This window comes from Rattus rattus, chromosome 12 (genome assembly GCF_011064425.1).
Source record: "Rattus rattus isolate New Zealand chromosome 12, Rrattus_CSIRO_v1, whole genome shotgun sequence".
Lineage (NCBI taxonomy): Eukaryota > Metazoa > Chordata > Mammalia > Rodentia > Muridae > Rattus > Rattus rattus.
This window is the reverse complement of record NC_046165.1, coordinates 89,963,741-89,989,500: the sequence shown is the minus strand read 5'-3', so window position 1 is coordinate 89,989,500 and position 25,760 is coordinate 89,963,741. Positions and strand designations below refer to the sequence as shown.

Genomic DNA, 25,760 nt, shown 5'->3' with positions numbered 1-25,760 from the left:
CGGAGTCCCGCAGGCCTCAACAGTGCGGGTCGTGGAAGTCTGATCCGGCCACGACGCCTTGGTCTGGAGCGTGGAGAGCCCGGTGCTTGGTGTAATGACTTCAGGCGCTGTGGGCGGGGTCAGGGGCGGGGCTGGGGCGGGTTCTGAGCTGGACTCCACCCACTTCAGGGTCTGCGCGGGCGGGCTGAGCCCTGCTTAAAGAGCGGTGCGGAGGCGCGCTGGGCGTACTGTCGCGCGCAGAGAGGCGGCACACGTGTCTCCCGGTGTGGGTTCTGAGTTTCACCCTACCCTTCAGGATCGAGAGATTGGCGTGGCCCCCAGACCCCTTTTGGTGTACGCTCACCCTGGCCTGTGTGAACGTGATCCACGCAGTTCCCTGCGCTCAGGGAGCCAACTTGGTCAAGCAACTGTCCCGGGAGCGGCGCGCGGGGGGTACCGGGCACTGCGCATGCGGAGCTCCAAATTCAAACAGCTGTGTCCAGGGCTGCAGGACGGGTGAACCCGGAGCTGCTGGAATTAGGGGACTCTTTCTCCTGGAGGTGGCCATTCCAGAGCCATGGTGGACCGGGGTCCCTTACTCACCTCGGCCATCATATTCTACCTGGCCATCGGGGCGGCGATCTTCGAAGTGCTGGAGGAGCCACACTGGAAGGAGGCCAAGAAAAACTACTATACACAGAAACTGCATCTACTCAAGGAGTTTCCGTGCCTGAGTCAGGAGGGCCTGGACAAGATCCTACAGGTGAGCCGTCGGTCGCTGAACCCCCCACATGCACCTGAAGCTGTTGAGGCTATAGCGGTTTTGAAGGGGAGACTCCCTCTTACAGCTTCAGACAACCTCCTCACCCCAGCCCCAACCAGCGGTCCCGGGGTGGCGGGAGAAAACGTCCAATTAGGTGTCAGGTTGCAAAGATCTGTGTCTTTCGTCTAGGGGCAGGGAGATTCCCCCACGCGCTCAGACTTGGTCAGAACCTAGTAAGTTCTAAGAATTCGGGGTTGACTCCACCATGAACTGGGCCCCGCGGTGGCTCAGTGTGGGTGTGCGGGTGCCCCCCTCTTTGGAGGGAGGCTGTGGGGCGGATAAAGGAGTTTATCTTTCCTTGGAGACGCTCCCGGAGTCCGGGAGCAGAGCCGGGTGCCACCCCTAGCGTCTCCACCTCCCGCTCCAGGGCCGTTGCCGCGCCCGCTCGACCTTTCTTAACTTGAATACAGCAGAGGGCCCCCAGACCTGCTGTGAGCAAAACCATATCCGCCGGTCGCTGTACTTTGAGTGGGGCAGGGGGCTCGGACATGTCCTATGAACCACGGAGGAAGGCCTGTGGCTGGAATGCCCGGGACGCTCCCAGGCTTCCGTGAAGTCTTACCAAACTGATACATCCCTCAAGGAATCGGAATTGAGCTTTGTCAAAGCAGCAGGTTGCACAAATGAACACCCAAATCCAGGTAGTGCCCTTTTAGGGCGCGAGGATAGCGTGGGTGAGGGGAAGTTTCCCTGATGTTGGCTTATCTGAGAGTGCACACACCCAGTAGACCATTGACCTCACCATGGTAAACTTGGCTGACCATCTCAGCCGGAACCTTGAGCCAACTTGGGGTCAGAGGTTCCTCTCTGTTTCTTGAAGGCTCAGCCCCAACCATCCATCCATCCCTGTGTTCATGGTCTTCTATCAATAACAGGATTAAACTGGAAGCACGGAGTAGATTGTTCAAGTCATTACAGATCTGATCGGGTACACTTAGTGGACATCACCTCCCCATTTCTTTCTCGGTCCAGCCTCAGTTAACCTGTTTTGTAAAATGGGAACAAACCCATCTTTATCTTTGTCCGGCCCTGGACTACTGTAACGTTGAAAACCGAGAAAGCCTGAACACATCTTACTGGTACTACCTACCTCCTAATCGCAGATGGACACTCACAGAGACATTTTAGGTGCCTGGGGGATCCTGGGCTCTGCAGAGAATTGCCCTCGGGAGGCCTGTGGGACAGGTTTACACCGCCAGGTGTGTGGTTGCACCTGAGAAGATCTGTCCCCAATGTTTAGGATTTGGGGCCGGGGCAGGAGGTTTGCATGGTAATGAGGTGAGTTTCAAAAGATTCCTAGTTGGTCTAGCTGCTCTTCCAGGGGGTTCTGGAGAGATCCACACCCTCTGATGGATGTCTGCTGCAATCTGGGCTTGCTGAGGAGGAAGAAGGTACTCAGGGTGTGATTACCTTGACAATATCTCTGGAGGGGAGTTTTTGTGTGGTTTGCCCTGGGGGGCTTTGTTTTGGGGAGGGGAGGACGGTAAGGCTCCAGCTACCCTCGAAGTCTCCCCTCCCTGCTGCTCCTCCCGCCAGGGCAGGGGAAGGAAGGAAAGTATTCAAGGCTAAATGTGGGAAAATAAACTTCAAAACACAGGGAGAAGGGAAGGGGGGCGGTGTTCAGGGGGTTACGCAGCCTGGTGCCTCTGGTGGGGTGGCTTTACTGGCCAGGCGGTTTCCGTAGGGTGTTTGAAACGACAAAATGCCCATTATTTTAAGGTCTCGTCTGTCAGGAGTCCCTCCACCCCCAAAGTGGATAGGTAACTTAGAAAAAAAGTTGGAGCAACATCAGGTCAATGTGATTTGGAGAAGATTCTAAGATGCTTGCTTGAATGGACAAGGACAGTCTGTCACACACACACACACACACACACACACACACACACACACACACCCTCCCCAGTAAAAAATGAACAACCTTGTCAACTGGGCAAATTCCCTCTTTTCAAAGGAAAAAACCCAAGAAATGAAAATGGACCAATGAAAGCATTTGCCAGCCTCAGCTTAATCTGCAAAAATCTGCCTCTCTCGGCTTTCTGATCTGTGTCTTGGGGCGCTGCCTCAGGCCTCAGGAAATTGGTTTAAGGAAAAAATGAAAACTCCAAAATCTTCCTTCTCGTTTGGCTGCCTGGGTATTTTCCACCTGAGGTTCTGGGTTTTAGCCCTGGTCATCCAAAGCCCCTTAGTTGAAAATTCCTGGGGTGGGAGTGGGAGGTAGCTATGCCTGGGCGGGGGTTGGGTTTACTGCTGCAAACCGTGGGCTGTATAGTCAAAAGCACAGGAAAAAAGGACATAGTCTAGTCCTCCCTCCCCTGCTTATGCTGTGGTTGAGCCGTGCCACACACAGGCTGCCCTGGATCCACCAACCCGGGACCCCACAGCTGCCCTCCTTGCCTCCAAAACGATCCAAACGCCCACCCAAGTAATAGACTGCACTGAATTATTACAGTTGTTGTTTTAAGTCAGGGTCTCAGGTAGCTCGGGCTGGCCTGGAACTCTCTTTGTAGCAGAGGGTGACCTTGAGTCCTTCAACCTTCACCTCTTACTGTGAATGCAGTGCTGACCTAGAACCCTGGGCATTTGTATGTGCTAGGCAAACGCTCGACCCCACCGAGACATCCCCAGCTCTTATTTTAGTTGTTTTAAACGAATCTTTATTTGTTGTGTTTATTTATTGATGGAAGCAGAGTCTCATTCTGTAGCTCTGTCTGTCCCGGATTTGGACCAGACTGGCTTTGAACTCACACAGATCCATCTGCTTCTGCCTCCCAAGTCCTGCGGTTAAAGATGCATATGCTTAGCTGATTTTGGTGATCTAGACAGGGTTCCGGTACGGAGTGCAGCATGCCTTTGAACTCATAACATGCTGCCTTGGCCCCCTGAGATTATAGGCATGTGCCTCCGTGTTTGGGATCACCGGATTTTTGGTGGCTGGTTATCCTAACTGTTTAAGTATTTTCCTTTAAAAAAAAAACAAAACTCGGCAAGTCAAGTTAGCATTTGTAGTGCATCTACTGTATTGGGCACTGTGGTTAAAATTATCCTTATTCTGTGGGGAGACATAAGCTGTTATTGCTCTCTGGCGAGGGCATTTCCTCATCAAACCAGTTAACTTACTTTAGCCTCAATGTCCTCATCTGCAAAATGAGCAGTTTGGTAGGGCTCCAGGAAGGGGCACAAACAGAAGAAGCAGGAAGGTTCTTGCTGCTAGCATTTACTGAGTTTTATGGCGTGCTCTCTGAGGAAGGCATCTGGCCAAGAACCTTACCTGCTTGCTTCAGGTGCTTTGGGGTGACCTCATGCATTAAGATAAGGTAACTGACACCTGGGGAAGTTAAAGTGGCCACAAGGACAACAGCTTCAGGCTTGGGGGTGTCCCCCACGCTGTATCCACCTTTGCCAGCCCACTGCAGGAGGACTGCTGTCTCTAAGTGAGCTGAGTTAATTGGTTCAGCTTGCCTTGACTGCTGGGAAATTCTATTTCTTTGTTTGCCCTGGAACAGGCACAGAGTCTTCTCCGGTGTGGCTGCCTGGCTGACTTGGCGCTGTCTCGGTCACTGACACCCTTCAGCCCTGCATGGCTGTTTTTGGAAGTCCCTCTTTCTTCTCCTTCCCCCAAAGCTGAGGACTGAGTTGAATGGACGGGCTGACAGCTCATCTAAGTCTTTTAGGGAGAGAAGGTTAAACAAACGGTGTTAAGGCATTCATACAGAGGCGTCTTAATATGGGATCAAGTCTAGCTAGGTAGGAAGAGCTCTCAGGAGGTCAAGTCAGTGGAGAATGGACTCGGGGGGCGGCGGCGGGGGCGGGGGAGCCAACAGGCTTCTAGACAGGATCCCATGTCCCACTGTCTTCTGGGTCTGGGACAGGGTGGCAAATCTTGTTTTCTGCTCTGGTACCCAGAGTGAGCCCTGGGTTTCCCTGGACAGCTGGTATGGCTGACCCATTCTGAAAAACCCCTTGGATCCTGATGACCACTTTCCCACCCAAACTCTAAAATCCGATTCTTGTTTTTTGTTTGTTCTGGCACGTGAACTGGAATGGAGGCCTCCCGTGAGTTAGACCAGTGCTCTCCCACCGAGCTACAGGGCCCATTCTCTCCACACTTCCTACCACATCCTAGGGGTGTTCAGGTATACCTCCTTTCATGGCTTAACCCTTAAATACACCCCAGTTTTGAAATTCTAACACCTGTTCTAACACCAATCCTCCCCCAAAGTTATGAAAAACAAAACTGTGGAGTGTTTAATGACTTCAGACCAAAATGTTTAAAACGAGGAATATTGAAAGGTTTAGAGAAAAACTGGTCTGAGCCCTGTTTAGGGGAACAGAGGGGTTAATTCCAGTACTCACTTTGTTTCAAGCCACAGTAGACACTGTAAGGCCCACTGATCTCCTTGCCTACCTTTGATATAGGAGTCAGTAAGTCTTTGAAGCATTGATCTAACCTGGCTTGAATTCTCACGGTCTAGAACTGCAGAGCTGGAAAGTGGGTAAATTTGTTTTCTAAGAAGAAATAGAAAGACAACCCCTCCCTTTTCCTCCCTCCCCCTCCCTCCTCCCCTCCCCTCCCTCCTCCCTCCTCCCTCCCTCCCTCCTCCTTCTCCTCCCTCCCTCCTTCCTTCCTTCCTTCCTTCCTTCCTTCCTTCCTTCCTTCCTTCCTTGTTCTTTGAAACAGGGTTTCTCCGTGTAGCTCTGGCGCTGGAACTCACTCTGTAGACCAGGCTGACCTGAAGTGAGATATCTCTGCCTGCCTCGTCCCCTAAGTGCTGAGACCACCACACCCCTGGGCCAAGCCATTAGAAAGGACAACCATTTCTAATGGCTCAGCTTTTCTTAAGTTGAAGGGAAAAAAAAAAAAGCAAACAAACAAACAAACAAACAAAAAAACCGAAGCAAACAAGAAAATCCCCACAACACTACTTCAAAAAGTCTGCCTTAGTTAACTTGTACCAGTTAGAGTTTCACCAGCTAAAGTGAATTTTTATTAAGCTCTCTTGGGAGTTTTAATGGAGCCATTAGCAGGGTTAGATGACACAGTCATGGAGAACCATCCCGAGGGAGAAATTTGCATGCACTGGAAAGTTGAAAGTTTCCTGGAGGTGGCCTGCAGGAGGTGGTGATTGTCACCTCTAAGTATTTTCCTGGGGTTTTGCCCCATTTATAGGCTGGTGTTTAAAAGAAACTCAGCTCCTTGGGTTTTGAGCATTGTGTTTGGCTGGCCCTGACCTGCAGCCAAAGGCTTTCATCTTGAACTTGGCAGTTTGCTGTCAAATTGGTCTCAGCCTCTTTACTCTGTGTGAGTTTGTGTTTGGGGGGGCAGAAGAGCTAGGCTTCTGAGAAAGAACCCCTGGGAGAGTCTTGATATGGGGTGATGTAAAGCCAGAACTGGGGATGCTCCAGAGAGAAGTGAGGTGGATAAACCATCAGGAAGCATGGGAAGAGATCCCATGTCTTCCGTTGTTTGCTGAGCCCCTGGGACTTGTCTGTGTCCATTGCTCTCCCTGCTCAGCCCTGCGTGGGGTCTGAAGTGACTTGGGTTTTTACACATTTGGGAGTGTCTGCAGCCACGTGACCAGCGGGAGGACGGGGCCCTAGTCACACCATGGAACTCTTGTTTCGTGTACACCGTGTACACACAGCCTGTGAGTGGTTTTACGGATTGTAGTACGCCCACGCCGTGGTTCAACGCGTGAGGTCAAGTATAGAATTTTCCACTTGGGGTATCTCTTTAGTACTTATTCAGAAAGGTTTGACTTTTGGAATGTTTTAGGATTTTAGAGAAAGGATGGCCATCCTGTTCAGGACTGTATGGGGTGTTCCATGCGCAGACATAGTGAACTTCTCAACGGTTATTGTAAAGAATCAGAAAGACTTGTAAGAGTGGTGGGCCTTCAATCCCAGCACTTGGGAAGCAGAGGCAGGAGGATCTCTGAGTTTGAGGCCAGCCTGGGGTACAGAGTGAGTTCCAGGGCTTGCGTAGCCAGGGCTACACAGAGAAACTCTGTCTCAAAAACAAACAAACAAACAAAGCCAAGCAAGAAACCTTGCACATTATTTTGTGTGTGTGGACGGCCCTAAAGCACACACACTATGGCCATGCCGTTGAGGTCAGAGGACACAAGTTGACTGTTCTTCCACCATGTGAGTCGGGCTGGTCAGCAAATGTCTTACCCACTAGCTTAGTGCACAAGGCCTTAGTGCATGCTAGACACATAGACCATACCAGTGAGCTGCTTTCTCAGCTCTGAATTTCTTATTCATTCATTTATTTGTTTGTTTTTAGTTCTTTTTTTAAAAGGCAGGGTCTAGACTCCAAGACTACCTACCCTTGTGTGATGTGCACCTGACTACAGACACAGACACAGACAGACACACACACACACTTTCACACACAGACAGACACACACACACACTTTCACACACAGTCACACACACACACAGTCACATAAAGACACACACACAGTGTCACCCAGACAGACAGATGACAGACAGACACACACACACAACACAGACAGACAGACAGACACACAGTTTCACACACAGACACACACACAACACACACACAGTTTCACACACAGTCACAAAGACACACACACACAGTGTCACACAGACAGACAGACGACAGACAGACACACACACATAATTAAAACATGTCAAATGTTCTCTCTTCAGCAGTTTTGTGTATCCCTGAGTGATAGCTAGGTTCTCAGTGCTGTGACTCAGATCTGTGTTAATGACCCTTTCTTTTTGTAGAACTGAAACTTCCCACTAATCTGCATCTCCACCTCACCTTTTCCACCCAGCCACTAGTAAACCGCCATTATGCTTTCTGTTTATGAATTTACTGCCCTCAGACATGTTGGCTAGATTAAATCATGCAGTGTTTGTCTTTTGATGTATAACATGGCCCGGCCATTGGGAAACAGTATGGAGGTCCTGTCAACAGTTAAAAATAGTCCTGCCACACAATGTGCTCATGGAGCTTCTGGGTCTATATCAACCCAATTTGTTTGCATTCTATTTTTACCGTGATGAGAACGGAACCCCAAGCCTGGCATATGCTAAGCAAATGGCACTCTCGCCAAGCCACATCCCAACTGTCAACTGAGTATTGGATTTTATTGTCATTCTTTTATGTGTATGGGCGCTTTAACTCCATGTATGTCTGTGCATCATGAGGAAGGCAGCAGAGGGCCTCAGGTTCCCTTAACTGGAGTTACAGATGCTCACAGGGTGCTGTGTGGCTGCTGGGACTTAAACCCTTGTCCTTCTGGAAGAGCAGCCAGTCTATTCTGCTGCTATTCTGAATTCAACCATTGAGCCGACTCTCCAACCCCTCAATGGAATATTGGAACTACACGAAGGGGCTGGGAGAGGAGAGAGTGGAATCTTCCTCTTCCCAAGTCCCCAGAGAGGTATAATTTAATTTAGCACGATGGTACTTGAGGTGTAGCACAGGCCAGGGAGGTGAGGGTCAGATGGCAGAGCCTTGTGAATGTAGCCAAGGAATTTGAACTCCATCAAATGTTTGCCATTTTCAAGAAGGGGTGAGGGGGAATGGATAACATTACAGAAAGTTCCCTCCTTCTTCACAGCCATTTACAACTTGCAAACGGTGGAATATTCTGACTGAAATTAAATTTCCGTAGGCTGAGCCACTCACTTTGTGAGCGTTCTGATAAGGACTCCTCCTCCTTCCTTTTAGCTTCTGGTGAAATGGAGTGTGGCTTTCCCCCAGAACACCCATAGAGTCTTCAGCTCACCCCAGACCTCTGTTAAGGTGCCTCTTTCCCTGTGCAGGTCCGTGTGTGGGATCGATCGTCTACCTAGACACTCCACTCCAGGCTACCTTTCCCGTTTGTCCTTCGTGTCCTTTTGTGGAAAAGGATGGATTACTGAAGCTCTTGTTTTGAAGCCTTTTATAGGCTTACACCCCAATCTCCGAGTAACCAGAAACCCTAATGGGGCAGAGAGGGGGCCTTCTCTTGCTGTGTAGAAAACCCTCAAAAAAAACAAAAACAAAAACAAAAACAAAAAAAAAACCCAAAACCAAAAAACCCAGAGGGTCTTGAGCCCTTGAGCGTAATGTCGCTGGGGAGAGGAAATTGCACCGGGGTGGTGGAGTGAGGGGAAATGCGGGCTGACGTGCTGAGTGATAGGCCACACATGGTGGAGGCTGAAGGGGAGGACACGGTACAGGGCCTTGGAGGTTTCAGTTGCCATTTCCGGAAGTCTGTAGAAGAACCCTCTCTCTGGGGGAATCAGGCTCTGCACGAAGCTCTCAGCCTCTGCCCTCAGGGGAACCCTGGTCTGCAGGAGAAAGAATGGGAAGGTCGGTGTTAGTGAGTGTACCTGGAATATCCAGCCGTCCATCATGGACACATGGGTTTTTCTTCTCTGACTTAGAAGAAAGGGTGGTGAGCCAGTGTGGCTAGCAGGCCGGTGAGCATCCTGTGGGCTCCTGCTTGCTGTGCCAGGCAAGGGACTGACTGGCACATTTTCTGTATCCCCAGAACTATGGGCCAGGACTCACTGCTGTCCTCCTTGCCTGAATCTACCCAGCAAAGTCAAGGGCTGAGGCTCGCTCTCCAGTCAACCAAGCCTTGGTCTTGCCCATGAGTAGTCAGTAGAGCTAGTGACTGGAGAACAGGTGTGGGCAAGGAGGAGAGGAGACTATTACTAAGAGTTTCCTTGGCCGTGAGCTGGGAGAACCACCGACACGTACTGTCTTTCCGTAACAGGCACCACCATCGCCTCACAGGAAAGCAGCCGCAGGACAGAATAGACCATAGACCACTGCGGTGGTCTTCACTGTCAAGTTGGCTGGCTTTAGAACTGCGGTGGAAACACACCTCTGGGTGTATCTAAGTGTTTCCGGAAAGGTTCATCTGATCTGGGAAGACACCCCTGAATACAGGCAACCCCTTTAAAAATTATTTGTATCTTTTATAGGTATACAAAGTTTTGTACGTATGAATGTTTTGCCTGCATGGATGTGTGTGCACCATGTGCGTGTCTGGTGCTCTGCCCACAGAAGTCAGGAGAACGCTTCAGGTCTAGAACTGTGCTTATGTGCTGTGAGCCACCATGTCAGTTCTTGGGATTGAACCTGGGGTCTCTGCAAAAGCAACAAGTGCTCTTCACCACCAAGCCATTCCCTCTGGCCCCGAAGACCCTCCCTGTCTTAAGTTTTTGTTAGGTATTTTGTAACATTGGTGAGAAAGGTACAATGGTATCAGAAATTGGGGGTGGGGGGTTGCATTTTTCTGTGATAAACCAGGCCACATGACCTGTAGGTCTTCAGAACTGGTATGCATGAAGAATGTAGAAAGAGTTCTGAGCTACAGGCTAGAGAAGCCCCAGGATGCTTGCTGTAAGCCGGAGTTACGTGGGCCATCTTGGTAGAGTTTGGAAGACCAAATGCCAATGTCTTCTATGCCGTGATAGGCTATATGCTCTTGACCTGTGAAAGCCAATGTCTTCTATGCCGTCTTGGGCCATATACTCTTGACCTGTGAAAGCCACGAAGCCCTTCTTCCTAAAGTTGTTGTTAGGTATTTGGTTGCAGCAACAAGAAAAGTAACCAAGACAGCCACAGTCTCCCTTGCAACTAGGAGAATGATGAAGACCCAGTCTTCATGCTTGGAACCACTTTGCTGTGCGTTCTGTTTGTGTTGATGGTCAAAGAAGCAAGGGGAGGCTGAGAAATGGAAATGGAAATACGCCGCACAGCCCTGGTGTCTCAGAACCTTTTGGTGCACAGGCCTAAGCATTCAGAGTGGTGATGGGTGTGGCCATGAACAGTCTGTCTCCTCCTTTCGATGCGACAGTGGTAATCTGCTGTATCAGGGCTTACAACATGCAACAGAGGACCTAAGTATCAGCTGCTCTCCGTACCCCCTTTCTCTGGGCATCTTGTCCCTGACTGACCCACAGGCCTCTCCTTGCATTGCGTTCTTAATCTAGAGACTGGTGACAAGGAGGATGATGAAATCCAGCAAGCCCTTCTTCATGCCGCCCACCATTTTCTTCTCCTTCCAAATCAACTCAATTCACTCCCTGATGGTTATAATCAATGCTTAAAAAATAGGTCTTCTCCCTTCTAGTCTCAAGTTTTGCTTAAATCTTTCCTCCCAAAGAAACCTGGCTCCAGGTAGCTTCAAGACCATCTTCCTTAGGTGGTGGCGATGCAGGGTTGGCGGCCACATTGGACCTTCCCTAGAGGCAAGACAGTACCAGCACTCTTGGCTCTCTTGGTGGCCAGGGCTCTTTGGTTAGCTTTGCAATATGCATTCTTTTTTTCTCTTACCCATCTAAATATTTAGGCTTCATGCTGAAATATTTAGGTAGGACTGTGTACTTCTGGCTGTTGTCACCCACTCCCCCGTGCCCTACTGTAATCTGACTGCAGCTGTTTAACCAAGTCCTTCTTCCTACCAAGGAGGACACTTGTCCTAAGCCTGTGAGAAGCTATGCAGGACAGTTGGCGGAAGGACTAGCTTGGCTCTACTGTGTAACTTGGAGACTGACCCTGTAGGCTACCAGGAATCTTACCAGCCTCATCTGGGGGGCTGCACATCTCAGGGCTCCTGTACTTGTCTGAATTGACCTATACTTGGGGAAGGGGAAAGGAAATCTTCGTTTGTGCTGTGTGACCCTGGCCAGATTTATTACATCATCCATTTATGAAGAAGGATTGGAGTGCCTTTAAGTTAGACCATAAGGACCCGACACGGTCCATCTCCCTGTCCCCAGACTTGTGTGATAAGGCTCAGTTCTCAAGATGTCCAGTGCAAAGGTAAGCACTTGCTTCATGTTCTGTCAGGCCCAGGTTCTAGGTGGCCTGCACCTTCTCAGGACAGTCTGATGAGGAAGAGGCCAGGGCTCTCGCAAGATTAAAGTGAGGTGACCTTAGCCAGGTAGAGCTGCCTTGGTCTCTCACAGGCTTTGTGGTCTGTGTTTAGGATAGTGAGATGGCCCGGCAGGTTAAGGCGCTCACTCCCAAGTCTGATAAAGGCCTGCGAGAGAACCGACTCCTGAAAGTTGTTCTCTGACCTCGCACACTTGTGCCATGACGCGAACACGCCCATACGACAATAAAAAAATGTAAACGCAATAAAAAGGGTTTATTCCCATGCTAGATAGTTTTATGTTAACTTGACATAAGCTAGGGTCATTTGGGAAGAGGGAACCTCAACTGAAAAATATGCCTCCACTAGATGACCCCGGAGCATGCCTTTGGTGCCTTGCTTTGATTGATGGTTGATGTGGGAGGGCCTAGCTCACTGTGGGTGATGTCATCCTGTGTGCTATAAGAAATCAAGATGAGCAAGCTAGTAAGTGGCATTCCTCCATGGCCTCTGCCTCAGTCCTCGCCTCCAGGTTCCTGCCCTGACTTCCTTCAACGGTAGACAGTGATAGAGAAATATAAGCCAAATAGCCTACCCTTCCCAAATGGCTTTTGGTTGTGGTATCTTATCACAGCAATATAAACCCTAGGACGATTGCCAACACCACCCCACCTTGCCCCTTCCAACCTGCCCAGCCCCACCTCGCCATATCCCTGCCATCCTGGGTTTTGTCGATGTTTCCCCAAGCTCTTCCTAGGGTGCTGAACGCCCACCTTGTGGTCGCCAAGTCCTGGCCTTCAGGTCTCGGCTGGGTGCTGGGGTTGGAGCGAGAAGCTGTGGTTTCTGCTTTCAAGAACTCGAAAGCACACACGTCCAGGTCCTCTTGCAGCAGATAAGAAGCACGTGCTGCATGTGCAGACTCACTAAGCACGAGCGCACATCAGGTGCACGTCTCCATGCCCACGGATGTTGTGCCTACTCCTGGTCCTTCCTGCCGTTTCGGGAATGCCTTTGGGCCATGTCCTGGGGAAACGAGGAAGGTAAATGTAGTGCGGATGGGCTGTGGTGGGCCACCTGTATGTGTGCGTGCCCCTGCCCTTGTTTAATCTTCAGAGCCTTGCAAGGAGGAGCTCTGAGGCCAGGACTGTTTGCAGGAGAGGAGGTGCCTCTCTGGCTGATAGGGCCTGTGGTGTGACAGATCTAGACCACAGCCACATTGCGCCTTTCCACCCCTTGGCCTACCATGCAGGGAGGGAGCAGAAGTGTTTGCAGGGTGTTTCCTATAACACCTTGGTGACCCCGCCCAGTCTCCTAAAAAGCTTGCAGATGCGGGCTTTGTGCCCACCCTACCCTCCCATCCCTCCACCTTGCCTTTTCCAAGGGCTCTGTAGAACCATTCATTTGACACCTTTATCCTGTCTCTTCCATGTGTCAGACGCAGGAAAGGACCCTCTCCATCCTCCTACCCCATGGACAAGTGCATGCCATGCCCTTCGTTGGATTGGAAACCAGGGCCAGCTAAGGGGGTGACTAAGCTGGTGGCAGAACTGTCTTGCAGGGGGTGTCTAATGAATTCCATGACGCAATATTGTGAATATATTGGGTTAAATGTGTGGCTCTCCTGGGATGCACGTGACCTGTGGGCTGCAGGTTGGGTGTTTCTGGCAGAGAGGCCAAGTCAGGTTAATGGAACAGAACTGCTCACAGGTCTGGCTGTGGGCCTTTCTTCACAGAGATACTTCTAGCCCATTTCTAAACACGCACATGTGTGTTTGACATCCTTGTGTGTCCGCCTGCGTTGGTGTGTGTGAGTGTGCATGTGCCCTGGTGCAGCAGGGGGGTTAATCCTTTCCTTTCACCTCGTTTGAGAGGAGTCTTGTTCACTCCCTCTCTCGTACAGCAGGCCAGCTGGAATTCTCCAAGGGGCGCAAAGTCTCCCGCCTCACTACCTCCTCAGGTGACCCTGTGAGGTGTGACTTGGCTTCTGGATTTGGAACTCTGTAGCCCTCCATGTCCTCATAACATTGCTTTTAAGCCATAAGGGTAGCGAGTGTGTTTGGGGGTGTTTCACTTCTTATCCTATCCTGCCCAACATGGCCCTCCCTGAGATCTGGGGGGCTAGCTTCCCTGCTGACGAGCATTGGTGGAAGAAAAGGTAAATGTTTCTAGAGTGGAAGCTCCTAGTGGCACAGAAGGGTGTTTTTCTGGGCCAGGCTAGAGCCTGGGGCAGAAGGGCTCTGGGTGAGACCCACTCCCGCCCTCCACCCCACTCCCCAGGGACTTTCTCCAGCACCGGACCAGAGAGCTATTGGTCAGCTGGTGTCTCCCACCCGTCTTGGAGGTTGCAGGAGGGGGTTTGCATAGAGGGCACCTCTCCTGGCTACAAAGCTTGCAAACAATGCAAGGCTGGAAGAGCTTAGTTGGTTATTCAGGCCACCTCCCAGAGCCAAGGCCCAGCCCTTCAGAGAAAGTTACACAACTTCGTCTAAGACATCTGTGCTTACCAGGGGTGGGGAAGTGTAATGAGAGCAATTACGGCTGGGGGGCAAGCAATTAAGGCAGGGAAGGCTTTGGGGGAAAGTGGCCTCAGAGGGCAGGTCAGTCAGTCAAAGGTGTTACCACATCTGTCAGTGGCTCTCCTGGTCACCACCCAAGGCCTCTGGCGACACATCCTCCCTTACAGTGGCCTGGCGGGGTGGGAATAGGGAGGGGAACTGTTGATCCTGAGTTCTGCTGATCCTGGTGGGCCTTGCAGACCGGGTACTCGAGGTCAACCTTCCGTGAGAGAAGGGGTATTCTGCAGCCCCGTGTGCCCGTAGCATTTGACAAAGTCCTTTGAGGTTTATGTTGTCCTGATTCCTTTTTGCGACAGGGTCTCTCGCTCTGGTAGCCTTGACTGGCCTCGAACTCACTGTGAAGATCTGACTAGCTGGAACTCATTGATCCTTTTGCTTCTGCCTCTGGAGTGTTGAATTAAAGGCATGTGCCACCATGCTGGTGACTTTGAGATCCACTGTTCTAGGTGACTTGGCAAGGGTGGCAAAGAGAGGCACACAGCAGCAATGAGTGGTATGAGGTAAGGATTCTTGAATAACGTAACCAGGATTACCCAGCTGAGTATCTGCCTGCACCCAGGCAAGTCCGGAGCCAGAGAGCTGCAAAGCTAGCAAAGCTAGAGACTTTATTTGTTCTGTTTGAAATAGAGTCTCGCGTAGCCCAGGCTGGCTTTGAACTTGCCACATAACTAAGGGTGACCTTGAACCTCTACCCACCCCCCCCAGAGTAGAGCTGGAATTTGGAAGCGTGTGCGCACCACCATGGCCTCTTTCCTTTGGTGCTGGTCATGGAACCCAGAGCTTCATGTATGCTAGGCAAGCATTCTAACTGAGCTACCCAGTCCTCTTCAGAGCCCGGTCTTCTCCACCCTCCGCTGCTCCTAGCTTCAGGGGCTGCCCTGAGCAATGCTCTTTGGAATTCTGATACTTAGGGTACCTTGCTTGTCCTGCCTGAATAGGCCGTATATGTGTGTGTGTGTGTGTGTGTGTGTGTGTGTGTGTGTGTGTGTGTGTGTGTGTGTTTGTTTACTGAGTTAGGCATAAGAACTTTTAAATGAGGAAAACCTTGGTCATGGAGATCTCAGCAGTGCTGTATTTTCAGCTCATTCCTGACCCCATTTACAACACCCCCAAGGGCCTTAGCCTCTATCCACCTGGTCAGAAGGGGACCCCATGAGAATGAATTGAGGAACTGGAGGGGAGTGTGATCACTGTCCATTTGTGAGGTCTTGCCTGTCACTTCTCACACTTAGACCCACACTTGCGACGGGCGCCTCTACTTGGCCTCCCCAGGGTTAGTGAGTCCTGCCCTGTAGGACACACAGGTTAGCACTCCAGAGAGAATCTCAAGTCTTTCTTTCCTCCAGTGGTTCACATGCCACCCAGACACAGCCCTGCCAGGGACAGCTAGGTTGCCGAGGGCTGAGTGGGAGGAGAGAACTTTATGGATGTTGGTTTTGGCCAGGGTGGCCTTTGTGTCTGCTATAGGGTTCTTGGCTGCTCCTGGGCCCCATCCCCCAGGCAGGATGGACGTAGGCACCTGCCCACAGACCCTGGAGTAGAACGAAGGACAGACCCATTCCTCCCTATCACTGCTGTTCAAACAAAGCTCATGTCCCCTGGGCTGTGGAATGCATCCTGCCAGTGTTGGCTTTGGAAGGATGCCCTTCCCCTCCCACCGTCCCTGCCCCCTTCACAGTTGCCAAGGGGTAAGTGCTGAGCAGGCTAAGTGGGGCAGGCGGTTATGAGAGTGTCTTGTCAGCACCCCCAAGGTAGATAGCAGGAAGAGGTTGTCCTGATTAATAGCTTTTCTACACCCCTCCCCAGTCCCCTCTCCTAGACTCTGAACTTAGCCCTGCATCTATTGGAATGGCCCAATGAGTGGGGAGCCTCGTGTGCTGTGTGACTGGGCCAGGCCATTGTACCTCTCTGAGCCAAAGACTTGCTCACCAAGGCCAATTAAATGGGGAGTGCCAGTTGTATGCTCAGTACTATGGAAAGGGCTGTGGGAATGAAGAGGGTACTGGGTGCCAAGTACCTTCCTTTGAAGTCAGATGGGCTTAGGGGGTGTTGGGGTTACCGTACAGTGCTCAGAAACAGGAGGGAACATAGCAAACTGTAGCCACCGCAGGCCTTCCCAGATAGAAAATGAATGTGGGATGGGACATTATCCCCTGCATGGTGGTATCCCCTGATGCTGGGTCTGGGGGTTACCTTCCTTGGAGCCCCATTTCTCAGTACACTGCTCTGGAGTTTGTCATGTCCATTTTCTTCCCCACGCTCTCCATGGGGGCTCTTGATTTGTGCCCTGTTGCATCTGAAACCCAGGACCCTGTAAGCAGGGTAATCATTAATGAACAACCATTAATGAACGGCTGGAGCTGAGGTAATTCGTTTTCCTTTCCACCTCTTTGACTGCCAGCATCCCTCCAAGGCTAGATGCAGTGCTGTCCCAGGCCACCCCCCGGGTAAATGTCACTGTGCCCACCTTCAATCCAGAAGATGGTCCAGGCACGTTATCCCCATCCAGCAAGCACCCTGCAGCTGATGACACTCCGCCCCTTCATCTGTGCAGCTCCGGGACACTTTGTCTGTCAGGCAGGTCCATAGGGTGCTGGCAAAGCTATGTCAGCAACTCCCTAGGATTTTGCCTGGCATTGCCCTCCCACCCCAAGCACAGGAGATGCAACTTTAGCATCATGGAGGACACTTTGGGGTACAGTTCTAGAAGGTCCGTGTTGCCGCCTACTGCACTGGAGATGAGCAGAGGTGTGTTTTGACATTCTCGGGATGCTCCCGCGTCATCATTTCCCCTGCTTGGTCTGTTAGGGTCCTTGTGTATCGTCACACTTGTTTGCTTTGCAAGCACTGTCCCCAGACCTTATTCATAGCTTAAATGTCATGGGACACTAAGCTTCCTGAAGCCAGTTTCCCATCTGTCCTCATACTCTTGCACACTGCCCCATGGCTCTGCTCCCCCCCAACAGTTTTAACCTGTGTTTATTGATCATCAAGTTGGCATGCTTCAGCCTGAGGCACGGCATTCCCTGTCCAGACAGTATGGAAGCCCAGAAGCCTGAATTGCCCGGGGCACGGTGGTTTCCATTGAGTGATTTTTTAAAAAGCAGGTTTGAGGTTCAAACCACACTTCAGGTTTACAAAAACAAGCCGGGGGATGGATGTAAGTTTAGCACTGAGTCACAGAAACTCAATTTAAAAACAGAAGCTAGGCAGGGCCAAGCTTCGGGGACTGGATTATTGATGGTTTTTTTCCCTTTCTGCCTGCACATTTTCTGTAATGCAGTTGCATTGTGTTTACAACAAAGAACTTGATTTTCTTTTATGGCACAGAATGCACGTTCACCCGTTACACACTGGCTGCTTCTAAGGTGTGGGGGAACACAAGGCTGGTTTTAACAGAATGTCCTCTAAAGCTGGTACCCTCTTCAGTAGTGAGCGGCGGGAAGAGAGGTCTTTCAGTTCAGTTACTAAAGCGTGACCTGCTGGGAAGCCAGTGCTCAGAATGACAAGAACTGTGTAAAAACCGTGTAACCTGCTGAGGAATAATGCCATCAGCCTGTAGAGACTCAGGGCCTGGAGGAAACCGGTTTAGAGGTTTGAGACCAGACTGGGGAGGGGGTTCCATTGTCTTAACCGAGTTCAGATTTCCACACCCATTTGAAAAGCTAGCCACAGCAGCGCGTGCCTACGATTCCAAGGCTGAGAGAGCAGGCAGGAGGGTTCCTGGGGCTTGTCCATCAGCCCTGCTAGCCAATCAGTGAGCTCTAGGTTCAACGAGAGACCCTATCTGAAAAATAAGGTAAAGTGATTGAGGAAGGCACACGAATTCGAGTGTTCGCGCGCGCACACACACACACACACACACACACACACACACACGAGGTTTAAGACTGATCACCTGGCCTCATACGTGGACAAAGACGTAGCTTCACTGTCCGGCCAGTGGCCTCTTCCCTGTGGTGGTTGGTGTCTTGCTCAGGGGAGGACACTTCTGGAGCTCTGTGAAGAAGTGGGATCCTGACCCCTCTATGCCTCCAGCCCTGCCACATCCCTTGGGGGCCCAAGAAATCTCACCCTGTGTTTGAGATGACCAGGAAACAGGGCTCAGGCAAGAGGTGAAGTAGGTTATTGTGGACTGTGACCCGAGGCTTCGGTCAGTCTGATGGTCCAGAGAAGGCACTTGTATCCTAGGAGGAGATGCAGATAAGGTATGCTTGCTAGAGATTCTCCTAGTGGGATGTGCTGAGATGTGTGCCTTCATTTTTTTTTTTTTTTGTTGTTTGTTTTTTTTGTTTTGTTTTTTTTTTTTTTTACTGTGATATCTCTCATCGGAGCTGGTTATAAAAGAATAAGTGAAGGAAGCTCAGATCGCATTGCTCAGTCACTGGCCGAGTTTCAAGTACTCAGTAGCCACATGGGACCGCACATAGTTGAGCCTATCTCTTAGTGCAAAGTTCTGCTGGACTGCACGCTGGCCTGTTTTCTCTTGCTGGTAACGCAACACCACAGATGACTTTGTACGTTGTGGAGAGGTTTATTTTGGCTCAGTTCCGGCCCATGGTCAAGGGGCTGTGTCTGACGATGGGCTTCTTGCTGGCAGTGTCCTGAGGTGGCGGATTATAGCACATGGAGAAAAAACAAGTATCAGAATATGAGACTGATGTGTGTGTGTGTGTGTGTGTGTGTGTGTGTGTGTGTGTATCTGCTCTCTTATAAAGCTACTAGGATTCAGTCATAGGGGCCCCACCCTAATGACTGTATCCAATCCTGATCCCCTCCCTAAGACACTGCTCAGAAAGCCATAGTTGGATTAAATTTCCGCCCTCTTAGCATCTCACCATGGGGATTAAGTCTCAGCCCATGAACTCTTGTGGGGGCGGGCACTTACATCATATCTCAGCCACAGGCATATAACACGAGGGTGCTGGTAATGCCACATACTTGAGCGTGCCTAGCCATCCTGTATTCCTGATCTAGGGAGGGCTGATATCATAGCCAAGACATCTTAAAAGACCCTAGGATGGGGAGAAGGGAGGTGACGTAGGCTTCTTCTTTTTCTTAAGTGGATGGAATCTATGCCTGAGAGATTGCCTCAGTCCTAGCTTATTCCTGTCTGGTTTGCTTTATTTTTGAGACATATTCTTGCCATGTAGCCCAGGCTAGCTTTGGACTCGTGATTCTCCTGCTTCGGCCGCAGAGTATTAGGATAGCGGGCGTATGCCACTGTGCCTCCATTGGATTGCTATCCTTGTGCCTTTGTTTTCCTGCTTCCAGCCTTTGCTTTCCCTTGAAGGGGCCAGTGTGGCCCCAGGGACTGGCCTCTCTTGCTCTCTTGTTCTTTGTCCTCTCTCATGGTATCTTTTTTGCCTAGCCTCTACCTTTCCCTGGCTGCAGATCCTCCTGGGCAGGCAGTGGCTTGTCCTGCCTTTGTTTTGCCCCTTTCTGGGCACATGGCCGTGGCTCAGCAAAGACTTCAATGAATCAGTTGTCTCTGTTCCAAGCTGCATGGGACAGGGATCAGCCGTGGCTCTGGTCCCACCTTCTTTGGGTTCCACGGGTTGAGTGCATATGGGTGGGGCGCTGGTCTTTGGCTGGACAAGGCATTTACAGCAGCCAGACACAGCTGCCCCCTTTGTCCCTCTGTAGAGAGGAATAGCTCAGAGGGCCCTGGGGAGGATGGAGGTGAAAAAGCCTCCTGTTCTCCCATTTCTCCCCTTGGTCTCAGCCTGTTTTCCCTGGGATTGACCAGAAGCCTCATGTTAGAATGGGGAGGGCCAAGGGCCCTGGAGAGGGCTGGATGTGTCATGATGCTGATGCTGGGTTGTTTATAATTACTGATGCTTTGTGTGTATGGTGTTTTGCCTGCATGTATGTCTGTGCACCGCCTGTGTGTCTGGTCCCCCAGAAAACCTAGGAGGGAGTTGGGTTCCCTGAAACTGGAGTTAAAAAAAAATGCTTGCGAGCTGCCACATGGGTGCTGGGAATCAAGCCTCGGTCTTTTGGAAGACAGCAAATGCTCTTAACCTCCAGGGCCATCTCTCCAGCCTCTGGGGTAGTTTCTAACTGACTCCTGTCCCCGCTGGGGGACTTGGCTTAAGCAGATGTGAGGATAGGTGGCCCCTCTGGCAATTCCAAGAAAGTCCGTCCCTCCTGCTGCTCTGTCGGAAAATAGCTCCCAGGGGGACATCTGCCTCGCTGACTGACCCGCAGGTGATTTGGGAATACCCTGGCATTTGTTCCTCCTTCTTTTGGTAACCCATGACAACACCCAGCCCATCTTTTCCCACAATCTCTAACATCTATCAACTGCAAGTTTGTGGGACATCTGCCTGGCTTCATGCTTGCTGGGGACCCTTTTGTTATAATGCTGTGAGGACTCTGTCCTGTGAGCTGGTGTGGAGGTGTTAGTATTTGTATTCTCTCTCTCTCTCTCTCTCTCTCTCTCTCTCTCTCTCTCTCTCTCTCTCTCTCTCTCTGGCTTTTCATGACAGTTTTCTTTTCCTATGCAACCCTGACTGTCGTAGAACTCACTCTGTAGACCAGGCTGGCCTCGAACTTAGAGATCTGCCTCCTGATTACTGGGATTAAAGGCATCTATTTTATAAAGGAAACAGAAGCCATGATTTGGGATGAGGCAGTAGCTAGCACGGACAGACCTGTCTGCTTGAAGTTCATCACTCAGTAGGTAGCAGGAGGGGTTGCTGGGTTCTGGGAAGGGGTTAAGGACTTAAATAAACAATCTAAGGGTTTGTTTGCTTATGACAGTTGCTTGAAGAAACATATCTTATGTACCTTGGTCTGTCCTTGAACTTGGGGCCCTCCTGCCTCATTCTCCTGAGTGCTGGGATGACACGCGTGTGGCCCATGCTCTGTATGGAGGAACGAACATTCTTGTTTAAAACACAGCATTCGCTTAGAAGGCCGAGGCAAGAAAACCACAGGATCTGGGCCAGTGAATTGTGGGCCAGTCTGCACTACATAGTGAGACCTTGTTAAGAAGGAGAGAGGCCAGGGCAGGAGCTGGGCTGGGTCCTGCTTACTTCTGCCCCCACCCCCATGTTGACAGTGGACCTCTCTGTCTCTGGTAAGATTTGTGTGCTAAGCCAGCAGAAGTTTCCATTTCCGGTTGCCTAGCTTCCCCCTGGTCCTTGGTCCCAGGTTAGGGAGGGAGGGAGGTTTCTTCAGCTCCTACCGCAACCCTTACCTCAGCCTAGCCCTTCTGTCCTGGAAGAGCCCTGGCTGTGTTTTTCCATCACCTCAGTACAAAATGGCACTGTGCTTAACCTGGTCACATCCTACACTATATTTGGCCTGTGATGATCGGTGGACGGGAGACCATTCGTGCAGAATAGAAAAGCAGAGCTAGCTATTCTGGGTGACCTCTGCTGTCCCACATGCCTGAGGGGTGGGGCCGCTTTCCCTCCACGCTGTTCAGGGTTCCTCTACATGTCATCCCTGTGGTCAGAACCCCTGGGGTAATATTTGAGAGGGAGAGCCTATTTGGGGTCATAGTCCCTTGTATCTTATCCAATGGGTTTGGGCTTGTGAGGTATCATGGTCTCAAGCTTTGACTCGAGTCTTCTGGTGGGTTGACTCTGGGTCGCAGAAGCCATTGAGGCAGAGAAAGTACTGCCCCTCCTCCTGACCCACAGAGTGCTGTCCATGCCAAGATGCTTGTGCCCAGTTCCTGGCAGTTTCTTGTACAATTTATTCCAGAGGGGATGGAGGCCAGCTGTTGTCTGTCTCCAGCCAGAGACTAAAGTAGAGGAAATGGGCTTGGACCACAGCCGGGGTGAGGTGGGGGTGGGGATGGGGTCAGGTTAGAGTCAGGCAATAAGGAAAGGCTTTCGTGACAGGTGGTTGGCTCTCCGAAGGAGCCGGCAGGCAGCCTTGTGAAGACATTGGGGCAAGATCATGCTCGGAGCATAGATGAATTACAGCCTCTCAGATGGATCCTGGAGGCCAGATTTGGGTGAGAAGGGGACAAGCAATCAGGTAGAGTGTTTCCTGGAGTTAATATGGCCACCTAGCACCCCGGCAGGCTTTTCTTGTTTTAATTAGTGAAGAAGTTTACATTTTAACCACTGGTCATCTTCAACAAATTATAATCAACGGGCTACTTCATAACCCCTTATCATCAGAAAGCCAGCCTTTAAGGATGGCTACTTAGTTACTCATTATACAGGCTGACAGCTACAGGTGGAAGCAGGGAAGTGCAGGCCGGGTGGGGAAGCTTGCTACATTGTGACATGGTGAGAGACCCAGTGGGATAGAGTCAACCATACTCTTCCAAGAGTGCGGATATAACCTGGAAGTAGCACGTGACAGGGGCCAGGAGTCAGCATCCTACTGGGGAGGCAGGAGCTTGGAGACCCTTCTAGTCAGACATGCTCAGAACAGGACTGGTTGCCACTAGACCTGGGATGCTACAGGGATCTGAGAGCACTACCTTCTCCCTTTCCAGGAGAGCCTGAGGTAATGCTATGCACCAAGACCTGTGGCCCGTCAACCACCTGGTCTATCCCTCCCTCAGCCCCGCCCTCCCCTCTCCACCCAGTGTTTCCTTTGGAATCTAGTTCCTAAGTCCACAAGGAATTGGCTCAATGGGCCAGGACCTCTGGGTAGGAGGAAAGTCATTGGGGCTTTGAAGCAGGTACCACTGTCTGCACTAGTGGTGCACCCCACCCACCTGAGCCCTGAGGGCAGGCAGATGTCCCCAAAACCCCATTATTCGTTGGTTAATATGGAATGCTCGCTGATGGGTTTTGCTTTGGGTTTAATAGTGTGACATCTGCCATCTCAGCTCTGACCCATAGGCAGTATCCAGAGTGAGCCAGATGAACGGATGCCCGACAGCATGATGAAGTGTGAAGGACTGACCGGAGGGAGGACTGGAGGAGGGAATGGCAGGGATGAAACCTGACTGAAGGAAGAGCATGAGTCATAGGCAGGTGACTACAGGAACGAAGGAGTAGGAAATCACCAAGCTTGAGCCACTGTCTCCATCTCTGAGCATCAGGGTGGTGATGGTCAGAGACAGTGTCTCACACAGCTGTCCCAGGCCCTCAGAACAGAGGCCTCTCAGCCCCTTTGATCTGTGTGTCAAGCAGCCATGGCCACGTTGGCTTTTCTTCCCAGTACCCACTTTCAGAACATGCTGTGTACCCAGCACCGTGATCCCCACATTAGCCCAAGTGGACCATGGTCCTCCTATTTTACAGATATGGAACCTCTGTGTGATGTCAGGGCATGCCCCAAGTGACCGGCTTAGGGGGTGAGGGTCTGGGATGTCTGCTCCAAAGTCAGGATTTTTGCCCCTGAGTTGTTCCCAAGGGAGGGTCCCAAACTGGACACTTGGGGGCTTTGAAATGAGCGAGTTTGGCCATCTACACACACACGTGTTCAGCACAGACCTGGACTACAGAGGTCAGGAAGCAAGCAAGCATGTAGCGGGGCAGCAGAGCTCAAGGTGAGCCAGCTCTTTTCCTATGCTGTCTGCCGTGGCTGGGGAGATGGCTAGTCAGCGGTTCCCACGGTGACCTCCTTTGTAGCAGCTCAATGCACCGTTTTTAGAAACTTTGAGCAATGGCGTCTTGTGGTCACTCCTCCCATCTCAAGGTCAGACTGAATTGAAGAAAGTAGGGGGCCTAAGTGTACAAGCACCCTAAAGATGTAGTCAGGGTGAGATAAGGGTACGCGTCTCCCTGGAGACTGTTTTAAAGCACATCCTTAGCCTGGTGGGCCTGTGAGGCCTTGCTGAAGCCACTCCCTGCCCTCCCTCTTACACTGGAGGGTACCCTCGTGGCATTGGTCAGAGCACAGAGATGCCGGGCACTTTGGGTTGTGGATTCTGGTGGTGGAAAAAGGTGAAGTCACAAACCCAAGGCCCATCATCTCAGATAGGGCACCTGCTAGCACAGAGCAGGGACTTGATTCACTTTGGGGAGGGCAGTGGTGGTTAATTGGGGCTCAGAGGTGCTTCAGGGAGATGAAAGGTGCCCCTCTTTTCTTGTCTTGTTGGCCATAGGTAAATTCTAAGAGCTGGGTCCAGAGGAGCCGACTGGATTCGTGTTTGGGAGGGAAGGGCCCTTTTCTGTTCCCCAAGGCCAGTTCTTAGGCAAGCAGCTGTGTCCTGTGACCACATCCACACACAGGGATTCCCAGCCCTCCAGTTGCTACAGCATCCTTGTTGACATTCCATGCTGAGCTCAGACCCCTCCAGCCTTTCACCGTGCTCCTGGCTCAGCCAGTCCTGCTGCCAAACTCTTGCTCTGTGTTCATGGGAGGACCACCTCCCAGGCTGAGAACAATGGGGACAGGGCCACCTGCCTTGTTTTCTTTGTCCCTTCCAAGTGAGGACAGGGTTCCCAGGCCTGTGAAAGTCGGAAACCCAGAAGGAACTGTTAAAACCCTGCTGCTCCCTTTTGGCACCAGTGTGTTCCCGGGGAGTTCGAGAGAGCGTGAGACCTGGGCTGTACCTCTGAGTGCCCCAGAGGCTGCTGAGAGACAGCCTCAGAGGGGAATCCCAAAGGTGAGTGAGAGGACATTCACATACAAAGTGCTGACTGGGAGGGTATGTGGCAGGCGGGACCGGCGGACGGGAGGGGTAGACCTTAATCCCTTGGGTTCATGGCAACTGTTTGGAAAATTGCTTGAAAGGATGGGGAAGATGATTTAGTTAGTAGATGTGGAGAACCTGGGTTCACATCCAGTACTGGAGTAGAAATCTAGGTACAGAGATGTGTGTCTCTAATCTCAGCCCCGAAATGTACAGACAGGTGAATTCTTGGCGCTCTGTAGCCACCGAGCTTAACTGAATCTGTGAGTTCAGGTTCAGTGAGAGACCTTGACTAAAAAAATCGAGGTGGAAAGGAGCTAAGGGATACTGCAGAGGATGGTCTCTGGTCTCCACATGCATACACGCGTGTGCATATACATGTTTACACAAGCACTCCACTTGCACGTGAAAACTAGCTGTATAGTTGTTTGCAATTCTTTTTTTCCCCCCGGAGCTGGGTACCGAACGCAGGGCCTTGCGCTTGCTAGGCAAGCGCTCTACCACTGAGCTAAATCCCCAACTCCTATATAGTTGTTAACATCCCCTGGGAAATAGTTTAAATGTTTCCCAATCGGGATCCTGACTTTCTCTAGGGGCTAAGACGAAGTTTCACTCTCCCTTATGTTAAGTTAAGGTATTGTCCAGATCAAGAAGCCACAGAATAGTAATCTTCCTTTGCGGTTTCACTTTCTACAATTTCTGATTACCTATGGTCAGCCGCGGTCCAAAAGTATTCAACAGAAAATTCCAGAAGTAATTCATGAACTCGAACTAACTAACACTGAGTCACATGGTGAAAATTCATGCTCTTGGCCACTTCCTGCTGGGACATGAATCATCTCTTCTCGTCCAGTATATCCACTCCGTGTCCGCCACCTAACCATAACTCAGTCAACTGTGTTGTGTTACCATAGTACTGGTCTTATGGGTCCAAGAAGTACACAGCTCCCTGTTTTCTGGCATCTACTAAT

The 25,760-nt window shown here is 51.0% G+C and overlaps 1 protein-coding gene across 1 annotated transcript in view; it reads left to right on the top strand.

Annotated features, from left to right (window-relative positions):
* The first annotated feature begins 212 nt into the window (after window positions 1-212).
* The window catches only part of Kcnk5 (potassium two pore domain channel subfamily K member 5), a 42,017-nt gene continuing 16,469 nt past the window's right edge, over window positions 213-25,760 (top strand). The window contains exon 1 of the mRNA XM_032917918.1: window positions 213-742. Within this exon, the coding sequence (XP_032773809.1) occupies window positions 557-742 (186 nt within the window). The 5' untranslated portion in view covers window positions 213-556. The remainder of the gene's footprint in view (window positions 743-25,760) is intronic.